Consider the following 21,589-nt stretch of genomic DNA (forward strand, 5'->3'; position numbering starts at 1 on the left):
CAGGAGAACACGGATATGAGACATTTTGGATTAGGACGTCGCCCATCTGTGTTAAGAAGGGTCCCAACTCGAAACGTTGCCTACCCGTGCTCTCCAAAGATGCTGCCTGATCTGCTGAGATACTCATGCACTTTGTGCCTTTTTTTGTAACTCAGTATCCGCAGTCCCTAGAGTCCACAAAGACAAGATGGTAAATTTCTTACCTTGAAAGACATTATTGTACCAGAAAGGTTAAGTAATGTTTTTCCCAACAATCGAGTAGTTTCCCTGATTCCCTTTCATGGCTTTTGTAAATCTTTACTTATTTACCAACTTTGAGTAAAATTCCTCAACTTAATTTTGTGGTGTTAGTGGAGGGAAAAGATAAGAGGGGAAACTGTGAACTGGTGTCTCTTGATCATTTGTCTGAGCTTCAGATCACAAGTACATCAACTGCAATGCATGAGATGCAATTGCAGATGCAGGTTTATACCAAAGATAAGACAAAAAAATGCTGGCGTAACTCAGCGGATCAGGCAACATCTCTGGGAAAAAAAGTGATGTTTTGGGCGAGAACCCTTCTTCAGACTCAATTACAATGATAAAGATCGATACAAAAAGCTGGAGTAACTCAGCGGGACAGGTAGCATCTCTGGATAGAAGGAATGGGTGACGTTTCTGGCCGAGACCCTTCATCAGACTGCTTTGTGACTACAAAGTTGGAAGAGTTTACAGAGATGGATACAAGAGGAAGACAGAAGGATCTGGTGAGAATTTTACGTTAGAAGCACAGAAGAGCCAAAGGCAACAGAGATTGGCAAGGCTTGAAGTATAGAGGAGAGCATGAGGGGCCAGACAAAGGAAGTGGAGTTTCTTTGCTAGCTTACAAACTACCATAGACAGAAGGGCATCCATGGAACAGTCAAGTTCGAATGCTGCGTAAAGCACTCACCCAGTCCCATTTTCCTGCCTGCTCCCAAGCCCTTTCCATTTCTTTATCATACACCAAGATTAAATAGTATTCTTAAATATTATTACAATATACAAGTTACATGAATTACTACTGGCACAGGAATTACTCTGATGAATGGATGTTCCAGCCTTTTCAAAGAGATGTTGCCACAGGTCACTGCTACCTTAAGATTGAAACCCTTACAATAATAGTTAAGATGAAGCAAGACCCAAGAACCATTCTGGTTTAACAGCTACAGATAATAACACTGCTCTGTACCCACTCAGAATTAAAAAATTTTGAACACGCCAAGAAAAATTCATCAGCCCTAAAAGTGAAGTTATAAATGACTGCTTTCAAATAAGAATTGTTCCATCAGCAATTGAAGGTACATCATGCACACTATTTCAACATACAATCTCCAACATGCTGATCATCCAAAATATTTTGCAATATTCTTTTTGAATGCTTGCCATGGATAATAGGTTTCATCTACATTATATAAGGTCGACTTGCAGTGGCCCAATTATCTGGAAATATGTTGCAATACTTTGTGTATAAATGCACGGTTTAGTGACATTAATCCTCTAAATCAAAACCCATAGTCACTAACTTTCCAAAAAGTTGAATGCAATTAAACCAAGTTCATACAAGAAAAGATCTGGACAGATTCAACCATAAGTAACACATATCCGCAAATTTAATTTGTATTTGGACACTCTGCCGCTGCCTCCCTCTGGAAGCATCAACACCTGCTCGTTACAGTCCCCAGAGGACCAGAAGCCTCATGATACCTTACCCAGCAGACAAGTGAGCATGCATAAATTTAGACTGCGTACTCAGATAGAGACAGTGAAGTCCAATCCCACCTCTTGAATGGCTGTTGTATCTCTTGCTTTACCACTGCAAATCAAAGCAAATGTAGGATCTTCCCGACCGATTACACACTGTGGTTAATTCACGGCAAAGCCTACCATTAGAATTCTTCACTCATGGATTTCACTCTGAAGCTCCTCATGTTGCAATTTATTTTGTCCAAGGACATAGAATTGAAAATTAAAACTTCCTAAACAACTGGCTGGTAAAGGCAGCATTCGGCATAGCACCAAACCATAGAACAAAGGATTCCATTTTAGTTTCAGGTCTGTGCTCGTCAGGATCACAGCTGATCACAAGTATGCTTTGAAAATACCAATTCTAATTACAATCCTTCAGTAATACTGTAAAGAGCATATCTACAACCTGCTTAAAAGCTCAAATTAGCCCTTGTATTCCTTCCTGCAGCAAATATGGGCTGCACTGTGGCACATCTGGTAGAGCTGCTGCCTCACAGCACCAGAGACCCGGATTCAATCCTGACCTCTGTCTGTGTGAAGTTTGCATGTTCTCCCTGTGACCACATGGGTTTCCTCCAGGTGCTCTGGTTTTCTCGCAGATCCCAAAGATGCGGATCCGGCCCGTAACCCAAAGTCATCCGGCCTGCAGGCGTTTTTTCAATTTGTTTTCGCAACCAGGCAACTGTAGCCAGTCGCGGAGATGCGAGCTCAGGGCTCAAAATTAATGGTTGCCTGGGTGCCATTGGCCATCTAAAGTCCCGCCGGTCAACCTAAAAGCTGTGCCATTTTGCCCGACTTGGCAAGCACCCGGGACGCCTGCCATTCAACTCTAAGTGGGACCCCTCTCTAGCTCTGTGTCACGCCCCGTCTCCACCCACCATCCGTGTCCGGGTCGCTGGTCTCCGGCCGCTCCTCATCCTCAATGCTGCCTGCACCATCAGCCGCCCTGCACATGTGCACAACCACGGCGACTGGTCGGCGCCGGGCACTTTCTCCCTCCTTTTGCACTGTGGGAGATCTGACCGCCATTGCTGTCCCGTCGCTGCCTTGCCGCGACCGCTGAAAACCTATGCAGAATCACTCCCTGGAGCTGGATTCTTGGTTTCCTGGTCCTCCAAAAATATTCCAAATGGAATTTAAACTGGAGGTGTTGGAGGGTCCACCACCAAACTCTGAACAATAATAGCCTATTGCACGTTATCTGTTTATTTATTGTGTGTATATATATGGTCTATGGTATATAGACACACTGAACTTTTAGCTCCTGGTCTGTATTATGTTTACATATTCTGTTGTGCTGCAGCAAGCAAGAATGTCATTGTCTTATCTGGGACCCATGACAATAAAACTCTCTTGACTTGGACTTAAGCAAAAAAGGGTTCTTATGGAAAAAAGAGCTACCTTAAATTTAGTTGCGTCTGGTTGGGTTACTATGGTAGGGTGAAGACTATTCCATGCTTTAATTGTGCGGGGGAACTCCATGGAGCAGCCAGCATCTCTGGATAGAAGTTGGGTGACGTTTCGGGTAGAGACCCTTCTTTAGACATCTTCTGGTTTTAGTGTTTTTAGTTTAATTTAAAGAAACCGCATTGGAAACAAGCTCTTCAGCCCACCGAGTCCATGCCGACCACCAATCACCCGTACACTAGCTCTATCCCACACATTAGCGACGCAATTCAAGAGTGTTTTATTCTCTCGCGTCTCAGTTAGAACAATGAAATCCTTACTTGCAGCAACACAACCGAATATGTAAACATAGTACTCTGTAAACAATGATATAAACGAGGAAACAAGTGTGTGTGTGCAGATGCTGATTTAAACTAAAGATAGACACAAAAAGCTGGAGTAACTCAACAGGTCAGACAGAATCTGTGTACAAACGGGAAATATTACGTTTTGGGTTGGGTCTGAAAAAGGTTCCTGCACACCTTTGGAATATGGAAGGAAACAAGAGCACCTGGACCCATGCGAATAAAGGGAAAAGGAGCAAACTCCATACAGACAGCACCCATATTCAGGATCAATGCTGGGTCTCTGGCACTTTTAGGCAGCAACTTTATGGCCAATGTACTGCCCCATAGTCTTGAACTGAATTAAAACGTTCAGTAGCTGTAAAGAGGGACACAGCGTGACTTAATTTAAGAGTGAAAATGGATAGTTTTTTTTTTTTTTAGTAACCAAAAGTTATCAACGTATAATTTTTTGTGTGTTGGAAAACAAAATATAGTGGCACAGCTGGTAGACTTGCTGCCTCACACGCCAGAGATCTGTGTTCGATTCTGTCCTCGGGCACTGTCCGCTTGAATTTGCACATTCTCCCTCCAAGCGTGTTGGTTTCCTCCCACATCCCAAAGATGCATTGGCTTGTAGGTTAACTTGTTTCTGTAAAATTGCCCCTTATGTGTAGGGAGCAGGTGAGGTAAGTGGGATAACAGAACTTGTGTGAATGGGTGGTAGACAAAAAAGCTGGATAAAATCAGCGGGTGAGGCAACATCTACGCAGCGAAGGAAGAGGCGACGTTTCGGGTCGAGACCCTTCTTCAGACTGATATCCAGGGGTGGTGGCGGAAAAAAGAAAGGAAGAGGCGGAGACAGTAGACTGTGGGAGAGCTGGGAATGGGAGGGGAAGGAGGGAGAAAGCTACCTGCAATTGGAGAAGCCAACGTTCATACCACTGGGGTGTAAACTACCGAAGCGAAATATGAGGTGGTGTTCCTCCAATTTGCGGTGGGCCTCACTCACTCTGGCCAAGGAGAAGGCCCAGGACAGAAAGGTCGGATTCGGAATGGGAGGGGGAGTTAAAGTGTTGAGCCACCAGAAGATCAGGTTGGTTATTGCGGAATGAATGGAGGTGTTGTGCAAAGCGATCGCCAAGCCTGCGCTTGGTCTCACCGAGGTTGATCATAAACTGAATAATCCAACCACATTTTTGTTTGGAAGTAGAAATAATAAATTGCATTCATTGCTACATGTCATTGTGGTATATATCATGTCTTGATTGGTGAATATGTTTAGTTTGTGACTTTATTTGAAGCAGAAATAATATGTGAATGCTTCATTGAGCATGATTCCGACTGATAACTACGCACTTCGTCGGATCACAATATCGCACACGTCATGCAAGCAGTCCTAAATTACTACCTAAACTGTCATTTGGCAATCTAAAAAGCTGCCTAGGTTGCTCGGTTGGAAACAGAGGAAAAAAAGCTAAGTGAGAGCTGATCTGGGAACTGCAGCTCGTCCTGGGGCACGCAGGCGACTTGGGTGCTACAGCCAGTCCCGGGACACGCAAGCGACTTGGGCGCTACAGCCAACCCGGGACACGCAAGCGACTTGGGCGCTACAAACAGTCCCGGGCCACGCGAGGGACCTGGGAACTGCTGGAAACTAATGCGAAAAACAAGTGAAAACTAATGCGAAAAACACTAAGTGTCACACTATGGTGATAGATGTGGCCTGTCATCCGCTCACATTCTGGCCCCTATGCAGAACAAGGTTGCCAACCCCTGGTGTAGAGGGTGAATATGAAAGTGGATAAAATTGAACTAGTGTGAATGGATGTGATGGTCAGCATGGACTCAGTTGGCCAAAGGCCTGTTTCCATGCTGTACCTCTCTAAGCTTCCAGTTCAATCATTGCTGCTAACAAAAGGTTACCTTCATGGTTAAAACTATTTTCGTGCTCCCACAGCTCAAATAAATCTTGAGAATGGTCCTAATGCAGTTTACAGGGCAGCCATAAGAATGCATATTTACTGCTCCATTTGATAGTTTCCTGCCCAATTTATAGCCCTTTCTGAAATAGGTATTAAAATAGACATGTTCTTATTAAGTGATCTGTTCTTGACTCATTGTTTCTGGACACTGGCTGTGATGAACAGAAACACATGCAGTAAAGACACTGAACAAAACGGTACATTCGCTAATTGGGAGGAACAAAAATAAATTTAAAAAATTTATCTTTCAGATACTGTTATGAGACATTAATCTTGTACATTCCCAACAGTATTATCCACAGCACTATTAGCCACATACCTATTCCAATGTGAAATAATATTTTTGTGGAAAAAACTAGTGCCCCCTGCAGATAGTTTAGTTAAAGGCAACCAAACCAAAATGTCACCAACTACTAGTGATCAAATTATGTACATTTAATTAGCTGATTTCAAGCAGAGTGGCACTTGAGGGACAACCCAAATTAACCCCAATGAGCTCATGTGCGCAGTCTTTAATTTGCTCTTGGCCAGAGGGCAACGACAAATATAGTCCCCTCCATAATGTTTGGGACAAAGACCCGTCATTTATTTATTTGCCTCTGTACACCACAATTTGAGATTTGTAATTAAAAAAAATTTTTAATCACATGTGGTTAAAGTACACATTGTCAGATTTTAATAAAGGCCATTTATATAATTTTAGTTTCACCATGTAGAAATTACAGCTGTGTTTATACATAGTCCCCACAATTCAGGGCATCATAATGTTTGTGACACATGGCTTCACGGGCGTTTGTAATTGTTCAGGTGTGTTTAATTGCCTCCTTAATGCAAGTCCAATTGCAGGTAGTCCTTGCTTTCCTCCAGTCTTTCCATCACCTTTGGAAACTTTTATTGCTGTTTACCAACATGAGGAGCAAAGTTGTGCCAATGAAAGTCAAAGAAGCCATTATGAGACCGAGAAACAAGAATAAAACTGTTAGAAACATCAGTCAAACCTTGGGCGTACCAAAATCAACTGTTTGTAACATCATTAAGAAGAAAGAGCACTGGTGAGCTTACTAATTGCAAAGGGACTGGCAGGCCAAGGAAGACCTCCACAGTTGATGACAGAAGAATTCTCCCTATAATAAAGAAAAATCCCCAAACAGCTATCCGACAGATCAGAAACACTCTTCGGGAGTCAGGTGTGGATTTGTCAATGACCATTGTCTGCAGAAGACTTCAGGAACAGAAATACAGAGGCTACACTGCAAGATACAAACCACTGGTTAGCTGCAAAAATAAGATGGCCAGGTTACAGTCTGCCAAGAATTACTTAAAAGAGCAAATACAGTTCAGGAAAAGGGATTTGAGGACAGACAAGAATGACAGAGATTAACTTATATCAGAGTGATGGCAAGAACACAGTATGGAGGAGAGAAGGAACTGCCCAAGATCCAAAACATATCACCTCATCTGTGAGTCAGTGGTGGAGGTGTTATGGGCTGGGCATGAATGGCTGCTGAAAGTACTGGCTCACTTATCTTCATTGATGATACAACTGCTGATGGTAGTAACATAACGAATTCTAAAGTGTATAGACACATCCCATCTGCTCAAGTTCAAACAAATGCCTCAAAAATGATTGGCCGGCAGTTTATTCTACAGCAAGACAATGATCCCAAACGTACTGCTAAAGCAACAAAGGAGTTTTTCAAAGCTAAAAATAGTCCATTCTTGAGTGGTCAAGACCATCGCCCAATCTGAACCTTTTATATGCTGAAGAGAAAACTGAGGGGAACTAGCCCCCAAAACAAGCATACGGTAAAGTTGGCTGCAATACAGGGCTGGCAGAGAGCACCACCAGAGAAGACACCCAGCAACTGGTGATGTCCATGAATCGCAGACTTCAAACAGTTCTTGCATGCAAAGGATACACAACAAAATACTAAACATAACTACTTTCATTTACATGACATTGCTCTGTCCCAACATTATGATGCCCTGAAATGGGGGGACCTATGTATAAACACTGCTGTAATTTCTACATGGTGAAACCAAAATGTATAAAAATGGCCTTTATTAAAATCTGACAATGTGAACTTTAACCACATGTGATTTTTTTTCTATTACACATCTTAAATTGTGGAGTACAGAGGCAAATAAATAAATGATGGATCTTTGTCCCAGACATTATGGAGGGCACTGTATGTATTACCAATCAGTAATATCGATGGAGAGGTATTGTTTGCCTTATGTTTTGAGCCTCTTCAGCCTTTATGTAGACTTTATGTTCAAGGAGCAAGATTTCAAATAGAGAGATGGGAGGAATGCAATAATTTTACTTCTGTCCAATATACAGTGAATCCTGCTGCATACTGTGCACAGAGAGAATTCTGAATTGACTTGTTAAAGAATAACCAACATCCAGTGCCACACATCAATTGTTCCTGTGCTCTGTAAATATATCAAGTGTGGTTCACTTGAAATACAATGAATTACTTATCAAGATTCTTAATTAGACAGCAGCAATTTGCACACAGTCAAATTAAAAGGTGACAAATGAAGAAATTACTGGCATAGTTACTCCAGCGCTTTGTTTCAGACCACATTTAAGTTCTCTTTTGATATTAAAAAAATAGTTGAGAATATATTTTGGCCTGCATTCCGAACTTTCCGAATGCTCAGCTGATGCTTAACATCAAAATGAATCTTTGATTAACACAATTCCTGGAAAAATGGTGTTCAGAAGGCAGCTGTATTTCTTTAGCACTCCATCAAACCAACTTGAAATGCTTTTATACATTTGGAAATACAGTGTAAGTTTTGGTTTCTGTTGTTGGAAGTGCGGTTGAGCAAGTCCTGGCCTGGGACCTGGCAAAGTTCCGGTCACCATATAAAATGGAAAATGGGGAAATGAATGGTTATAAGATCAAGAAAAGCACCAGAAATCTATAAAGCAGAAAAGGCAAAAACAGGCTCAAGTTAAAATTGAGGAGTGACTTGAACAAGATCTTTATAATTACAATGGAGGAATGCGTTTCATTTGTGGAGTCCCTCAAAAGAAGCATACAAGATAATCATTAGATCCAGTAGAATTATTGACAATTACTTCAACTGAAGGGATTTGAAACACTACCATAAGGAGCAGCCAAAACAAATAGTATAGATGTATTTTATGCAACGGTATCCAAAATAAAGATATAAAGTGTGATCATAAGGAGAGGCAAGGAGAACTTGAATGTGGTTTGAAACAAAGCGATGGAGTAACTAAGCCAGTCAGGCAGCATTTTTGAAGGACATGGATAGATAACGTTTCGGGTCAGGACCTTTCTTCAGACCCAAAACATCAGCTATTCATGTCCTCCAGAGATGCTGCCCGACCCGATGATTTACAAAGATTCCAGCATTTGCAGTTCTTTTGAATGTTGTCTACTTTTGTATTGAAAATATTGCAAATCTGGAGTGCAGTTTGAACTTTGATACAAGAGATCAAAATCTTTAATGTCATGCAACTATCAACCTCTGCTTTGTATATGCGATTGAGTACAGTAAACAAGTCTAGGTTTAAGTTCTAAAGAGATTATTAAGGTGGGTCAATTGGGAAAACGTCCACCAAGTAAAGCCACTGACCTGGTGATGTTCAACATGGATGCTGTCTCCTGTAGGCCAGCGATGCTTCCCATTGTAACCGCCGCCGACTCCTCCTCCACCTCCTCCGCTACTGCCACCACCCCCTGCTACTCCACTGCCTGCGCCTCCTCCCAGGTGCTCTCCGGGCTGCCGCTGGAAGAAGTAATCCACCATGGCATCGTCCTGCGAGCGGCCCGCGGCCAGCGCCAGGGCTGGCACCACCACCGGCAGGGGAGGCCCCATCGAGCCCGGGCCTTGCGTGGAGACCGAGGCGGCTGCGGCTGCTGCTGCTGCGGCCAGCGCCTGGGAGGCGGCGTGCTGCTGCTGCTGCTGTTGCTGGGGGCCGGCGGAGGAGGGTCCAGTTAGCACCACGGGCATGTTGTGATTGTGAACGACGCTGTTGCCGAGAGTGTCCTGAGGTGGCGGCGGCTGATACGGCTGCTGGGGGAGGGAGTCCTGCCAGAGCACTTCATTCATACCTTAAAAACACAGGGAACCATCCCACCTAGTCCTGCAAAAAACACAAAAGTAAACCACAACTTTACACAAAGTGCACCATTTGCAAAGCTGCAACATTTCTGCGTTCAAGTCAATTTCAATTTAAAGCATTGACTTTTGCTCTCAAGTTTTAGATGCACAAAAATGCTTTCACTGAAAATGGGCTTTATGCTACATACATGGTGATGCTGATTTTTTTTTAATACAAAGGATCGTCGCCTCCCCCTCCCCTTTCTGGAAAATAATACGTGAATGTTGCACGTTCACGCCCACTAGCTTCGAGATATTAAAAATCAACTTGTGTAAATCAACAAATGTAAGGCTGCACTGAAACGGGGAGAATCTACTTCAGCATGGCTTTGAACAGCACGTGAATCCCCCCAAAACACCATGTGTTTCCACAACGCAAAATAATGGAGAGAAAAAATCAGCGACGGATAAAATCTTGAGAATATGGCAGGAAAAATGCTACAACTTAAATATAATTTCATCCGTTATATTTATACTCCGATTTTTAAAAATATGTATAAACGCTAATTCCAGATACTAACACATAATTTCAAGATACAGCAATGATATTTGACAAGCAATGAGCACACAACACCCCCCCCCCCCCCTCTCTCTCTCCCTCCTCCTCCCCTCGTGTGCTTTGGTACTGCAGAATATGGAATCAACAAAGAAATAGGCCTAGCTTTGAAAACATGCACTGTGTATTAAAAGCACTGGGCGGGGATATTTTGTCCCCATTAAAAATTCGAAACCTTCTCAATTGTATTTATTTTTTACAGAATTGAAAATGTATATATTAAATAATGACTGCATGGCAAATGATCTCGTAACTTCACCTTAATATCCCTATATCAGTATATATTAATATACATTCTAAAATTGGCTAGATGTTGGACAGCAGTTCAAGTACAAGCTCCCTCAACTCCTAATTCCTGTTAATTCATATGCTCATCAACTGTGTTGTTTTCACATGCAACATTAAAAGAGGAACACGAATAAAACATTAAAAATAAAAAATAAAAATAGGTTATGGAAATATCACCAAATTACCAAATACATGCACTTCTTAGATCTTTCAACAAACCACAGTTGCAGTAAATATTTGTTTTGTACACTTACAATGAAGTGATATTACTCAATAGATTTAAAACATTTTAACTTTGTGTTTGTGAACAACATCCATTACCTTCAGCTGAATCAAAAGCCACAATTCAACATATGGTTTGAAACAAACATTTTCAAACTGATCAAATAAAAATGTAAATTATATAACCATTCACGATAGGAAAGATTAAATTTGCCTTTAAACAAAATTTAGTTCATGGAAAGCTACAGTTGGGACATATGTAGAAAACATACAACTTTCCTAATTGCAGGCCCACTGCAAGAATGTTGGGAAATCCCAATATTTCAATTTTAGGCAATGTCAGATATTTTCAAGATGAAATACTGAACCCAGCTGAATCTGAACACAAACAAGCTTTCATGATTTAATAATATTTCTACCAACTTTAAAATATATATCGAATCGGAAACAGTTCTTTAATTTTCTTCCCTTGCTGAACCAGACTTTCCACAAATTATCCAGTAACTAAATGCCACATCCCACAAAGGAAAGATTATTTGTACGAAGAATGTACTAAATGGCAAAAAAAAATTTCTGTAAAGGTTTTTTTGTTGTTTTTGCACGACTGCAATACCTCCACATTGAAACACACAGTACACATTTCACAACCATTTTATTCAAATCTGTATTACAGCCTTTTTAAAAAGTAAACAAATATTGCAAATACTACAATTATGAAAACAAGTCCAATATTTCATACAATGAAACCAGCTTTCCTTCCCCATTGTAAAAAAACCTTCGTTTCCTGAAATAATTGAAAGGAGCAAATTTTCACAAACTTTAACCATCTGGCTTTGTGCAGGGGGTTTGGACGGGGCCTTAAAATTTACCCCCCCCCCCCCCTTTTGCCCCCACATAAATATGCCCTTTGGTATTTATACTGCTGCTGCCCCTGCCCCTCATAAACACATACAGAGACACACATACAGACAGAGACACAGACAGACAGACAAACACACACACACTACAACAATGGCCCCCGAGCCCAAAATACTGGGCAGAAAGGGGCGCTGGAGGAAAAGTAATCGCGCAAATTCTCCCCCTCCGCGGCCACGCCGCCCCACAATATCGGGCTCCTCGGGTGGCTGGGTGTCTAAGCTGTCGACTGGTGGGGTCAGGGTGGGATACTCACAGGCAGAGCGGAGAGATTGCAGCGGATTGCGGCCCCTCTCGATCTTCCTTCTTTACAACATGGCGCTACACTGGGACACTCGAGCGCAAAGCGTGCTGGGAGAGGACGGCCTCCCTCCCCCACTCAGCCTTTGTTTTATTTTACTTGAAGCTCCAACTTGCAGTATCTTAGAAACAGGTGACAGCATACCTCCTAAACCTTCTCCTTCCAATACCTTCACATCCATACTTTTAATATGGCTCATTCCTGCAAAGAGGCTAAATGTATTTTTATCTTAAAGAGTGTGCAGTGGGAAATTTCCATCCAAATGCCTCTCTTTAAGACATGTCAATATAATCCTTAACATAGAAACATAGAAAATAGGTGCAGGAGTAGGCCATCCGGCCCTTCAAGCCTGCACCGCCATTCAATATGATCATGGCTGATCATCCAACTCAGTATCCTGTACCTGCCTTCTCTCCATACCCCCCCCGATCCCGTTAGCCACAAGGGCCACATCTAACTCCCTCTTAAATATAGCCAATGAACTGGCCTCAACTACCTTCTGTGGCAGAGAATTCCAGAGATTCACCACTCTCTGTGTGAAAAATGTTTTCCTCATCTCGGTCCTAAACGATTTCCCCCTTATCCTTAAACTGCGACCCCTTGTTCTGGACTTCCCCAACATCGGGAACAATCGGGTTAAGAGCACAAATTAGGCCTAATTTTTCTTCTGTAGACACAAAATGCTGGGGTAACTCAGCAGAACAGGCAGCATCTCTAGATAGAAAGAATGGGTGACGTTTCGGGTCGAGAAGAAGGGTCTCGACCCGAAACGTCACCCCTACATATCCAGAGATGCTGCCTGTCCCGCTGATTTACTCCAGCATTTTGTGTCTATCTTCGGGGTAAACCAGCATCTGTAGTTCCTTCCTACAAATTTTTCTTCTGGTGGATTTATACTGGTCTTGCACTAATTTAAAAAAATGCAGGAAAGCAAATACTATGCAACAAAAATCAGAGAATCATGCCGTAGGCAGACTTTATCAGCAAATGATTACAAACTACACAAGTGCAGCTGATTTTGAGAACATAATTTTTTTTCTTTTCATGTGAAACTTTGATCAACTATTGTTGCAGACATTCATTGCAATTGCAACAAAATAGAGACACAAGAGATCGCAAATGCTGGAATCTTGAGCAAAAGACAAAGTGCTGGAGTAACTCAATGGGTCAGGCAGCATCTGTGGAGGAAATGGACAGACAATGTTTTGGGTTTGGTCACTCGTTCTGAAGAAGGGTCAAAATAGTTTCTGCCCATTTCCTTTACTGATGCTGTCTGACCCACAAATGATAGTGTTTGAAAATAAGCCTTTGGCTCATCAGGTCCACACCGACTATCAAGTATGCATTTACATCCATCCCATTTAATACTGCCCTGAAATTTCCCCTCTCAATAATTCTAACTCTCATCTACACACTAGGAGGCAATTAAAGTGGCCCATTATCCCCCTCACATATTGGGATGTGGAAGGAAACTGGAGCATCCAGAGGAGAATGTGCAAACTCCACAGTCAGCTCCACAGGTCAGACCTGAACTTGGATCTGTCGAGCTGTGGGGCAGCAGTTTTTCATAGTTCTTTCCCTAATCCTATTGATTGATATTATGGCTAAGATTTTAATATCATATTTGACTATGGTATAGGGCACTATGCAATTTGCAGCTGGCAGTATTGATTGATTGATTTATTCTTTTAATGACCACACAGCCAGGCTGGTGGAATTTGTTATGCCAAATTGTTTGGAATAGCAACAGAAGGGAAAATAAATGTTATAAATAGAGACCAGAAATCAGGGATGCATGTCACACAACCAGTATGAGGTGTAACATTAACCCCTGGACTCCATGTATAATACTTAGCCAAGTGAGAGCTCTGGTGATGTACGTTAAACAAATAGTTTATATTAAAATACCATCAATGATACAGGCAAAAAAACATGGTGCTTTCACCGGCAAACAATAATCATCCAACTATTTAAAAACGGCGAATTCTGGATATAAATGAATTACGGACATTAGCCTCATGCCTGAAATCACTGGATGGCTCAATTGTAATCATGTATAGTCTTTCCGCTGACTGGTTAGCATGCAACAAAAGCTTTTCACTGTACCTTGGCACATGTGCCAATGAACTAAACTCAACACAAACTCAACTCAAATTACACTAAACCATGACAGGGATCTCTATCCTGCTTCCCCCCCCCCCCCCCCCAGAGTCGTGTCGTGGATTTCATCAGGTGCGTATTTATCATTTTATCCAAAATATACATTCCAGTGCTCAGTACTCCACCATATCTCTTTGACTTTACATTCCTGAGTTTGTACCCGGAATGGAATTATATCTTCAATCTTCAATCTTCTGACCCAGAGATATAGTGCCACCAACTAACCATAGTTGCATTTAATTAAAAAGATTAAAATGTATATATACAGTACCCTAAATAATGAAAACCTAAAAATACTCAAGAGTCCATGTGCATGTCAGAAACATGTAATATTCAGGATATAGACACAAAAAGCTGGAGTAACTCAGCGGGACAGGCAGCATCTCTGGAGAGAAGGTATGGGTGATGTTTTGGGTTGAAGTTCTTCTTCAGAGATGCCTTCTCTCCAGAGATGCTGCCTGTCCCACTTAGTTACTCCAACTTTTTGAGTCTATCTTTGGTTTAAACTAGCATCTGCAGTTCGTTCTTACACATGTAATATTTAAGTACTGCAAAATACTCAAGATAGCTAATGGAATGCTATACTAAAATGGAAAATGCAGGAGCTATTTAGCGCATCAGATAACATACTCAGATCTTATCTGACGCGCTAAAAGAAAGAGTTCACGGTTGAGGCCAACCCCCTTACGTTATGAAGGTCTGGAGAAGGGTCTCAACCCTAAACCTCACCCATTCCATCCCTCCAGAGATGCTGCCTGTCTCGCTGAGTTACTCCAGCTTTTTGTGTCTATCTTCCATAATGGAATGTTGGCCTTTGTACAAAATGGGTAGATTCTATGTCATAGCCATGGTTAGACCATGCTTAAAATAATGAGAGTAGTTCTGAGAACTATGCCTCAGGAAGGACAGACAGGCTTTGGAAGAGACGAGCATAAATTTACCAGAATACCGCTTGGACTCCTAGGATTAAATTGGAAAGAGAGATTGCACAAACTTTAAATGCAGTCCCTGTGATTTAAGGGAAATGTTTTGAAAGGTAATGCCCAAGCAAGGGAAATGTATAACATGGAAGCCTGGAGAATATTTAGATGTCTAGCATTCATTCGGAAATTGCTCAGTGCTGGGATGTCTCATGGATAAAAAAGTGCTTAAAGAGGAAATGAGTGCAAGTGAAACAGAATAGAAAAAAACGTTAGAAGCCAGGAACTGTAGATGTTGATTTGTGCAAAAGGAGCAACTCATCGGGCCTGGCTGCATCTCTGGCGAACATGGACAGGTGATGTTTCGGGTCAGAACCCTTCTGCAGATGGCCTATCTAATTCAGGAAACTCTTGCTTCCCGATTAGAAGATTGGGAGCTTAAATTCCACTTTGGTGTCTTAGCACAGTCATAGAGTGATACAGCATGGAAACTGGCCCTTCGGCCCAACTTGCCCACATCGGCCAACATGTCCCAGCTACACTCGTCCAACCTGCCCGCATTTGGTCCATATCCCTCCAAACCTGTCCCATCCTTGTACCTGCCTAACTGTTTCTTAAATTTTTGGATTGTCCCTGCCTCAACTACATCCTCTGGCAGATTGTTACATACACCCACCACCCTCTGTGTGAACAAGTTACCTCCTATTAAATCTTTTCCCCTTCGCCTTAAACCTATGTCCTCAATTCATCTACTCTGGGCAAGGGACTCTGTGCACCTACCCGATCTATTCCTCTCACAATTTTATACATCTCTATAAGATCACCCCTCGTCCTCCTGCACTCCAAGGAATAGAGTCCCAGCTTACTCAGCCTCTCCCTATAGCTCGGAAATGAATGGGGTATTCCAGTGAGGGAATGCAGTAATTTCCACAGGCCATCTTTTGGAGGAGTTGATAAAATGAGGTTCTCTATCATAATGTTGAAGATACCCTGTCATTATTTTTTAAGAGCAGGGGAAAATTCCGTCTTGGACAATATTTCTGCCCCAACTGCATCAAGAAAAAGTGGACCATCTCATACTCACAGTAAAAGGGTGGCACGGTGGCACAACGGTAGATCTGCTGCCTTACAGCAATTGCTGCACCAGAGACCTGGGTTCGATCCCGACTACGGGTGCTGTCTGTACAGAGTTTATACATTCTCTCCACACTCCAAAGACGTACAGGTTTGTAGATTAATTGGCTTGGTATAAGTATAAATTTCCCCTAGTGTGTGTAGAATAGTGTTAATGTGCAGGGATCGCTGGTCGGTGCGGACTCGGTGGGCCGAAGGGCCTGTTTTTGCACTGTATCTCTAAACTAAACTACTGAGTGGGAGCCTTTTGTGAACACAGAAACACAAGAAGATCAAGGGGCAAGAGTAGTCCACCAGTCCAATCAAGCCGATCCTGTCATTCAATCTGATCTGCTCCAAGCCTCTACTCCTTTTCTGTGCCAGTTATCCAGTGCCTTTAATCCTTTGATCTTATATCAAAATTGTCTACCTTAAAAACGTGCGATGAGCTAGCCTGCACAACTCTCTGGGGTAGACAATCACGGACATTCACAACCCTCTCGGAGATGTTTTCAGCAGTTAAGCCGTGCCTCACAGCACCAGAGACGTGGGTTCTGACTGTGTGGAATTTGCACGTTCTCCCTGTGACCACATGGGTTTTCTCTGGCGCCTCTGGTCCCCTCGCACATTCCAAAGATGTACAGGTTTGTAGGTTAATTGGCCCCTGTAAAAATGCCTTCGTGTGTAAGGAGCGGATGAGAAAGTGGAAGAACATAGAACTAATGTGAACGGGAGATCGATGGTCAGTGTGGGCTCGGTGGGCCAAAAGGCCTGCTTCTATGCTGTATCATTCAATCAATGTGTAAAGCCTGAAGGAAGACACAAAGTGCTGGAGTAACTCAGCAGCTCAGGCAGCATCTGTAGAGAAAAAGGATGGGTGATGTTTTGGGTCGGAAACCTTCTTCAGACTGAAAGTAGAGGGGGGGTGGAACTGGGAAAAGGCTAGAACAAGTCATGGCTGGCAACAGATGACCTAGGTAGGTTGGTGTTTCAAGCCCTTTACCTTGAAATATTGTCCCCCTTATTTAAACTCTCCCACAAGTAAAAACATTTTAACATCTATCCTAGCATGCCCCTTTACGATGCTATACCTTTCAGTAAGATCCACCCTCAGGGCCGGCCTTAGGAGGTGCGGGGGCCCAATTGGGATCAATTGGTCCAATTGGCTTAAGGCCGGCCCTGTTCACCCTCATTCTTCTAACTGCAAAGGAATACAGACCTAACCTATTTAGCCTCTCTTGATAGGACAATCCTCTCATGCTAGCAATTAGCTTAATGAATCTTGTTAGGACTACCTCCAATGACACTATATCCTTTCTTGGGTAATTGGACCAAAACTTTGCACAGAACATCAGGTGTGACATCACCAACAAAACTTCCCTATTTCGAAATTCCAACTTCTGTGCACAAATTTGTCACAACGTTATTAATTACACGTCAAAAAGTACTTAAGTGTCTGTTTAAAACACTCTGAGGTTGCAAAAAATCCTTTCTAAAGGAGGGTCTTGACCTAAAATGTAATTTATCTATGTCCTGCAAATATGCTTCCTGACCTGCTGAGTTACTCCGGCACTTTGTGTCTTCCTTTCTAAATTTAAGGGTTTTTTTAATTAATGAGAGTTTCAAGAACACGTGTTCATCCTCTCTTACAAACATTGTATTATTTAAAGAGATGGGGCGCAGGCAACCTATTCCCAGACCACTTGTTGGGGGGAAAAAACTAGAATTAATGTTTCTTTATACCTTACTTTTCACAAACTTGGGATATTTTTCAAAGTTTGAAAACTAATGCAAAATGGGATTAATGTAGGTAGACAAAAATGCTGGAGAAACTCAGCGGGTGAGGCAGCATCTATAGAGCAAAGGAAATAGACATAGAAACATAGAAATTAGGTGCAGGAGTAGGCCATTCGGCCCTTCGAGCCTGCACCGCCATTCAATATGATCATGGCTGATCATCCAACTCAGTATCCCGTACCTGCCTTCTCTCCATACCCTCTGATCCCCTTAGCCACAAGGGCCACATCTAACTCCCTCTTAAATATAGCCAATGAACTTGCCTCGACTACCCTCTGTGGCAGGGAGTTCCAGAGGTTCACCATAGGCAAATAGGCAACGTTTCGGGCCGAAACCCTTCTTCAGACTGATGTAGAGTCAGTGTGAAATGGCTGGTTGATGGTTGATGTGGACTCAATGGACTGAAGATCCTGTTTCTGTGTTGTATCTATCACGGAGAAGTATCATTAGTAAAGAAGAGAAATGTTACAGCCTGGTTTTGCACAGCCAAGAAATAAAAACAAGCAGGTTCGTAGGTAACTAGCCACTGTACATTGCTCTTAATGTGCAGGTGAGTGGTAGAATCTGGGGAGAGAATGTGAGAAAAATATAAAATGATTCAGATTCAGGGACAGTTTCTTCCCAGCTGTTATCAGGCAACTAACCTGCATGTCATGTTATGTTAGAGGAAATATTAAATCTTCACAACAATGCAGCATTTCCTCAGCATGGTAATGAAGTGGCACTCTATATTATACATTCTTTAGTTTAGTTTAGTTTATTATTCACCCATGTAACGAGGTACAGTGAACAACTTTTGTTTACGTGCTATCCATTCAAAAGAAAAACAACATAAATACCATCAAGCCATCCACAGTGTTGAGATAAAGGATAAAGGGTACAACATTTAGTGCAAAATATAACTGAAGCCTGACAAAGTCCGATGAAAGATAATTCAATGAGGTAGATGAGGTAGATGGGAGGTCAGGACCACACACTAGCTGATGAGAGGATGGTTCAGTTGCCTGATAACAGCTGGGAAAAAACTGTCCCTGAATCTGGAGGTGTGCGTTTTCACACTTCTGTTCCTCTTGCCCGATGAGAGAGGGGAGAAGAGGGAATGACGGGGTGAATGGGGTGAGACTGGTCCTTGATTATGCTGGCAGCCTTGCCGCAAGATGATTACCGCTAACACGCTCAAGATTAAAATTCTTGCTCTGGACACCTTCAATTCTCCTTTGGACCCCTGACTGCTGCTGCCCTGATAGCAACAGAGAATCGTTTTTCAGCCCTTGAACCCATTCTGCTCATCAACAAATCGTGCCTGGTCTATACCCTGCGAAGCCAAGCATAGGGGATGAGTCAGTCTCTCTGAAGGGAGCTCAGAGCATCGAGTCGGATTGGAGGGTTGGCTCTGCTGATATGCCAGCACTTATGAGTCATTCAAAAGCTGAAAGCATCGGACAGTAATAATACACAACTGCACCCCAAAGCATTTAAAATCTGAAATGCAATTGGTGCCAAAAACGGTCTCACCATATATGCTCAAGTGAGGCACGATAAGGTGTCCTGGAGTCCAATGTAGGCAACCCCAGTCCACTGGATAGGCCTTTGTTCCAGATTCTATTGATGAGCCATGCAGGCTTAGTGCCATGAACAAACTGTTGAGGCTTCCCGAAGTGTCGGTGGCCTAATTCAGTGAAACACCAGTGAAGGCAGTATCCTACACACACTAGGGACAATTTGCACATACACCAACTCAATTAACCTACAAATCTGTACGTCTTTGGAGCGTGTGAGGAAACCGAAGATCTCGGAGAAAACCCACACGGTCACGAGGAGAAATTACAAACTCCATACAGACAGCACCCATGGTTGGGATCGAACCCGGGTCTCTGGCGCTGTAAGGCAGCAACTCTTTATTGAACATTTATGTAACTCTTTATTTAACATTTAATGATAACATTTATTATTAATGTTTAATGTTTTATGTGTCATTCCTAACTGTCACTGTATGTCATGTTGTCACTTGCGGGCAGAGCACCAAGGCAAATTCCTTGTATGTGAATACTTGGCCAATAAACTTATTCATTCATTCTCTACCGCTGCACCACCGTGTCGCATTATTGTATAATCAGTTTTGATACTACTTAGGCCTTGGGCTTGGTTTTCTTGGTTGAATACTTATCCTAATGTTATTGAACAAGTACTTTGTGTTTTAATTGTAATTCCCTGGTGTACATGCCTGTCTCTGGTATCTAATTGCCTTGTCCATCACTTGGCACTCCGTTTACCTTTTGGAGCCACCTCAAATCAAAAACCACTTCCCTCGAAGAGCTTAGATACATAAATGGGAAATTAAATATTGATAAAGCTGTGTAACCGACAACATTCCCTCAAACCCCAACCCTGCCACACAAGTTTCAAACTCAAGACAATAGTATTTGTTAGTTTGTTCTCCAATTTTCTGTGACATAGAATCATAGATTTATAGAGTCAGAGAAACAAAGTGTGGAAACAGGCCCTTCGACCCAACTTGCCCACACTGGCCAACATGTCCCATCTACACTTGTCCCTGCGTTTGCCCATATCCATCTAAACCTGTCCTATCCATGTACCTGTCTAAATGTTTCTTCAACGTTGCGATAGTCCTTGCCTCAACTATCTCCTCCGGCAGCTTGTTCAATACACCCACCACCCTTTGTGTGAAAAAGATACCCCACCAGGTTCCTATTAAATCTTTTTCCCCTCACCTTAAACCTATGTCCTCTGGTTCTCGATTCTCCTACTCTGAGCAAGGGTCATGGTGCATCTATCCAATCTAATCCTCTCATGGTTTTGTACATTGACTGTGGCTGGGAGTTAATAAGGTGGGAAGTTAAGGAAGAAATTGCAGGGCTATTGACAGAGTTATTTCTTTCACCAGTCAAGTGCCAGATGAGTGGAGTGTGGCTATTTTAAAAAAAGTTTAGTTTAGAGATACAGCGTAGAAACAGGTCCTTCGGCCCACCGTGTCCGCTCTGACCAGCGATTCCCGCACACTTACACTATCTTACTCACAATAAACATCCGAAAAAGGGTCTCAACCTGAAAGGCCACCCATTCCTTCTCTCCAGAGAAGGTGCCTGTCCCGCTGAGTTACTCCAGCATTTTGTGTCTATCTTAAACTAAACATCCCCTTACCAGACAGTCAACCATCATTAGTTGTCTAGCCTCACAGAAGGAAACTTAGAAACACAGAAAATAAGTGCAGGAGTAGGCCATTCAGCCCTTTGAGCCAGCACCGCCATTCAATATGATCATGGCTGATCACCCTAAATCAGTACCCTGTTCCTGCTTTCTCCCCATATCCCTTGATTATGTTAGCCCTAAGAGCTATATCTAACTCTCTTGAAAACACCCAGTGAATTGGCCTCCACTGCCTTCAGTGGCAGAGAATTCCACAGATTCACAACGCTCTGGGTGAAAAAGTGTTTCCTCATCTCTGCCCTAAATGGCCGACTCCTTTTTCTTAATCTGTGACCCCTGGTTCTGGACTCCCCCAACATCGGGAACATTTTTCCTGCATCTGGCCTGTCCAATCCCTTAAGAATTGTATATGATTCCATAAAATCCCTTGTAAGAAACGATGGGTTTCAGAGAATAAACTCGCAGCGTTGAACCGTATCCTCTTATTCCATCATACCAGAGAATTGTCAGTGTGGAGGTGGCTG

At 42.6% G+C, this 21,589-nt stretch overlaps 1 protein-coding gene across 8 annotated transcripts in view; it reads right to left on the reverse strand.

Moving 5' to 3' along the window:
* pum1 (pumilio RNA binding family member 1) overlaps positions 1 to 11,948 on the reverse strand; it is an 86,861-nt gene extending 74,913 nt beyond the window's left edge. For 5 of the 8 annotated variants that reach the window (XM_033044984.1, XM_033044981.1, XM_033044982.1 and 2 more), the window contains exons 1-2: positions 11,863 to 11,948; positions 9,098 to 9,608 (exon numbers count right to left, since the gene is read on the reverse strand). In XM_033044984.1, coding sequence (XP_032900875.1) covers positions 9,098 to 9,574 — 477 coding nt within the window. In that variant the 5' untranslated portion in view covers positions 9,575 to 9,608; positions 11,863 to 11,948. The remainder of the gene's footprint in view (positions 1 to 9,097; positions 9,609 to 11,862) is intronic. The other 3 variants (XM_033044986.1, XM_033044988.1, XM_033044987.1) reach the window with 2 other exon arrangements.
* Between the last annotated feature and the right edge of the window lie 9,641 nt (positions 11,949 to 21,589).

Source organism: Amblyraja radiata, chromosome 27, assembly GCF_010909765.2.
Source record: "Amblyraja radiata isolate CabotCenter1 chromosome 27, sAmbRad1.1.pri, whole genome shotgun sequence".
Classification (NCBI taxonomy): domain Eukaryota; kingdom Metazoa; phylum Chordata; class Chondrichthyes; order Rajiformes; family Rajidae; genus Amblyraja; species Amblyraja radiata.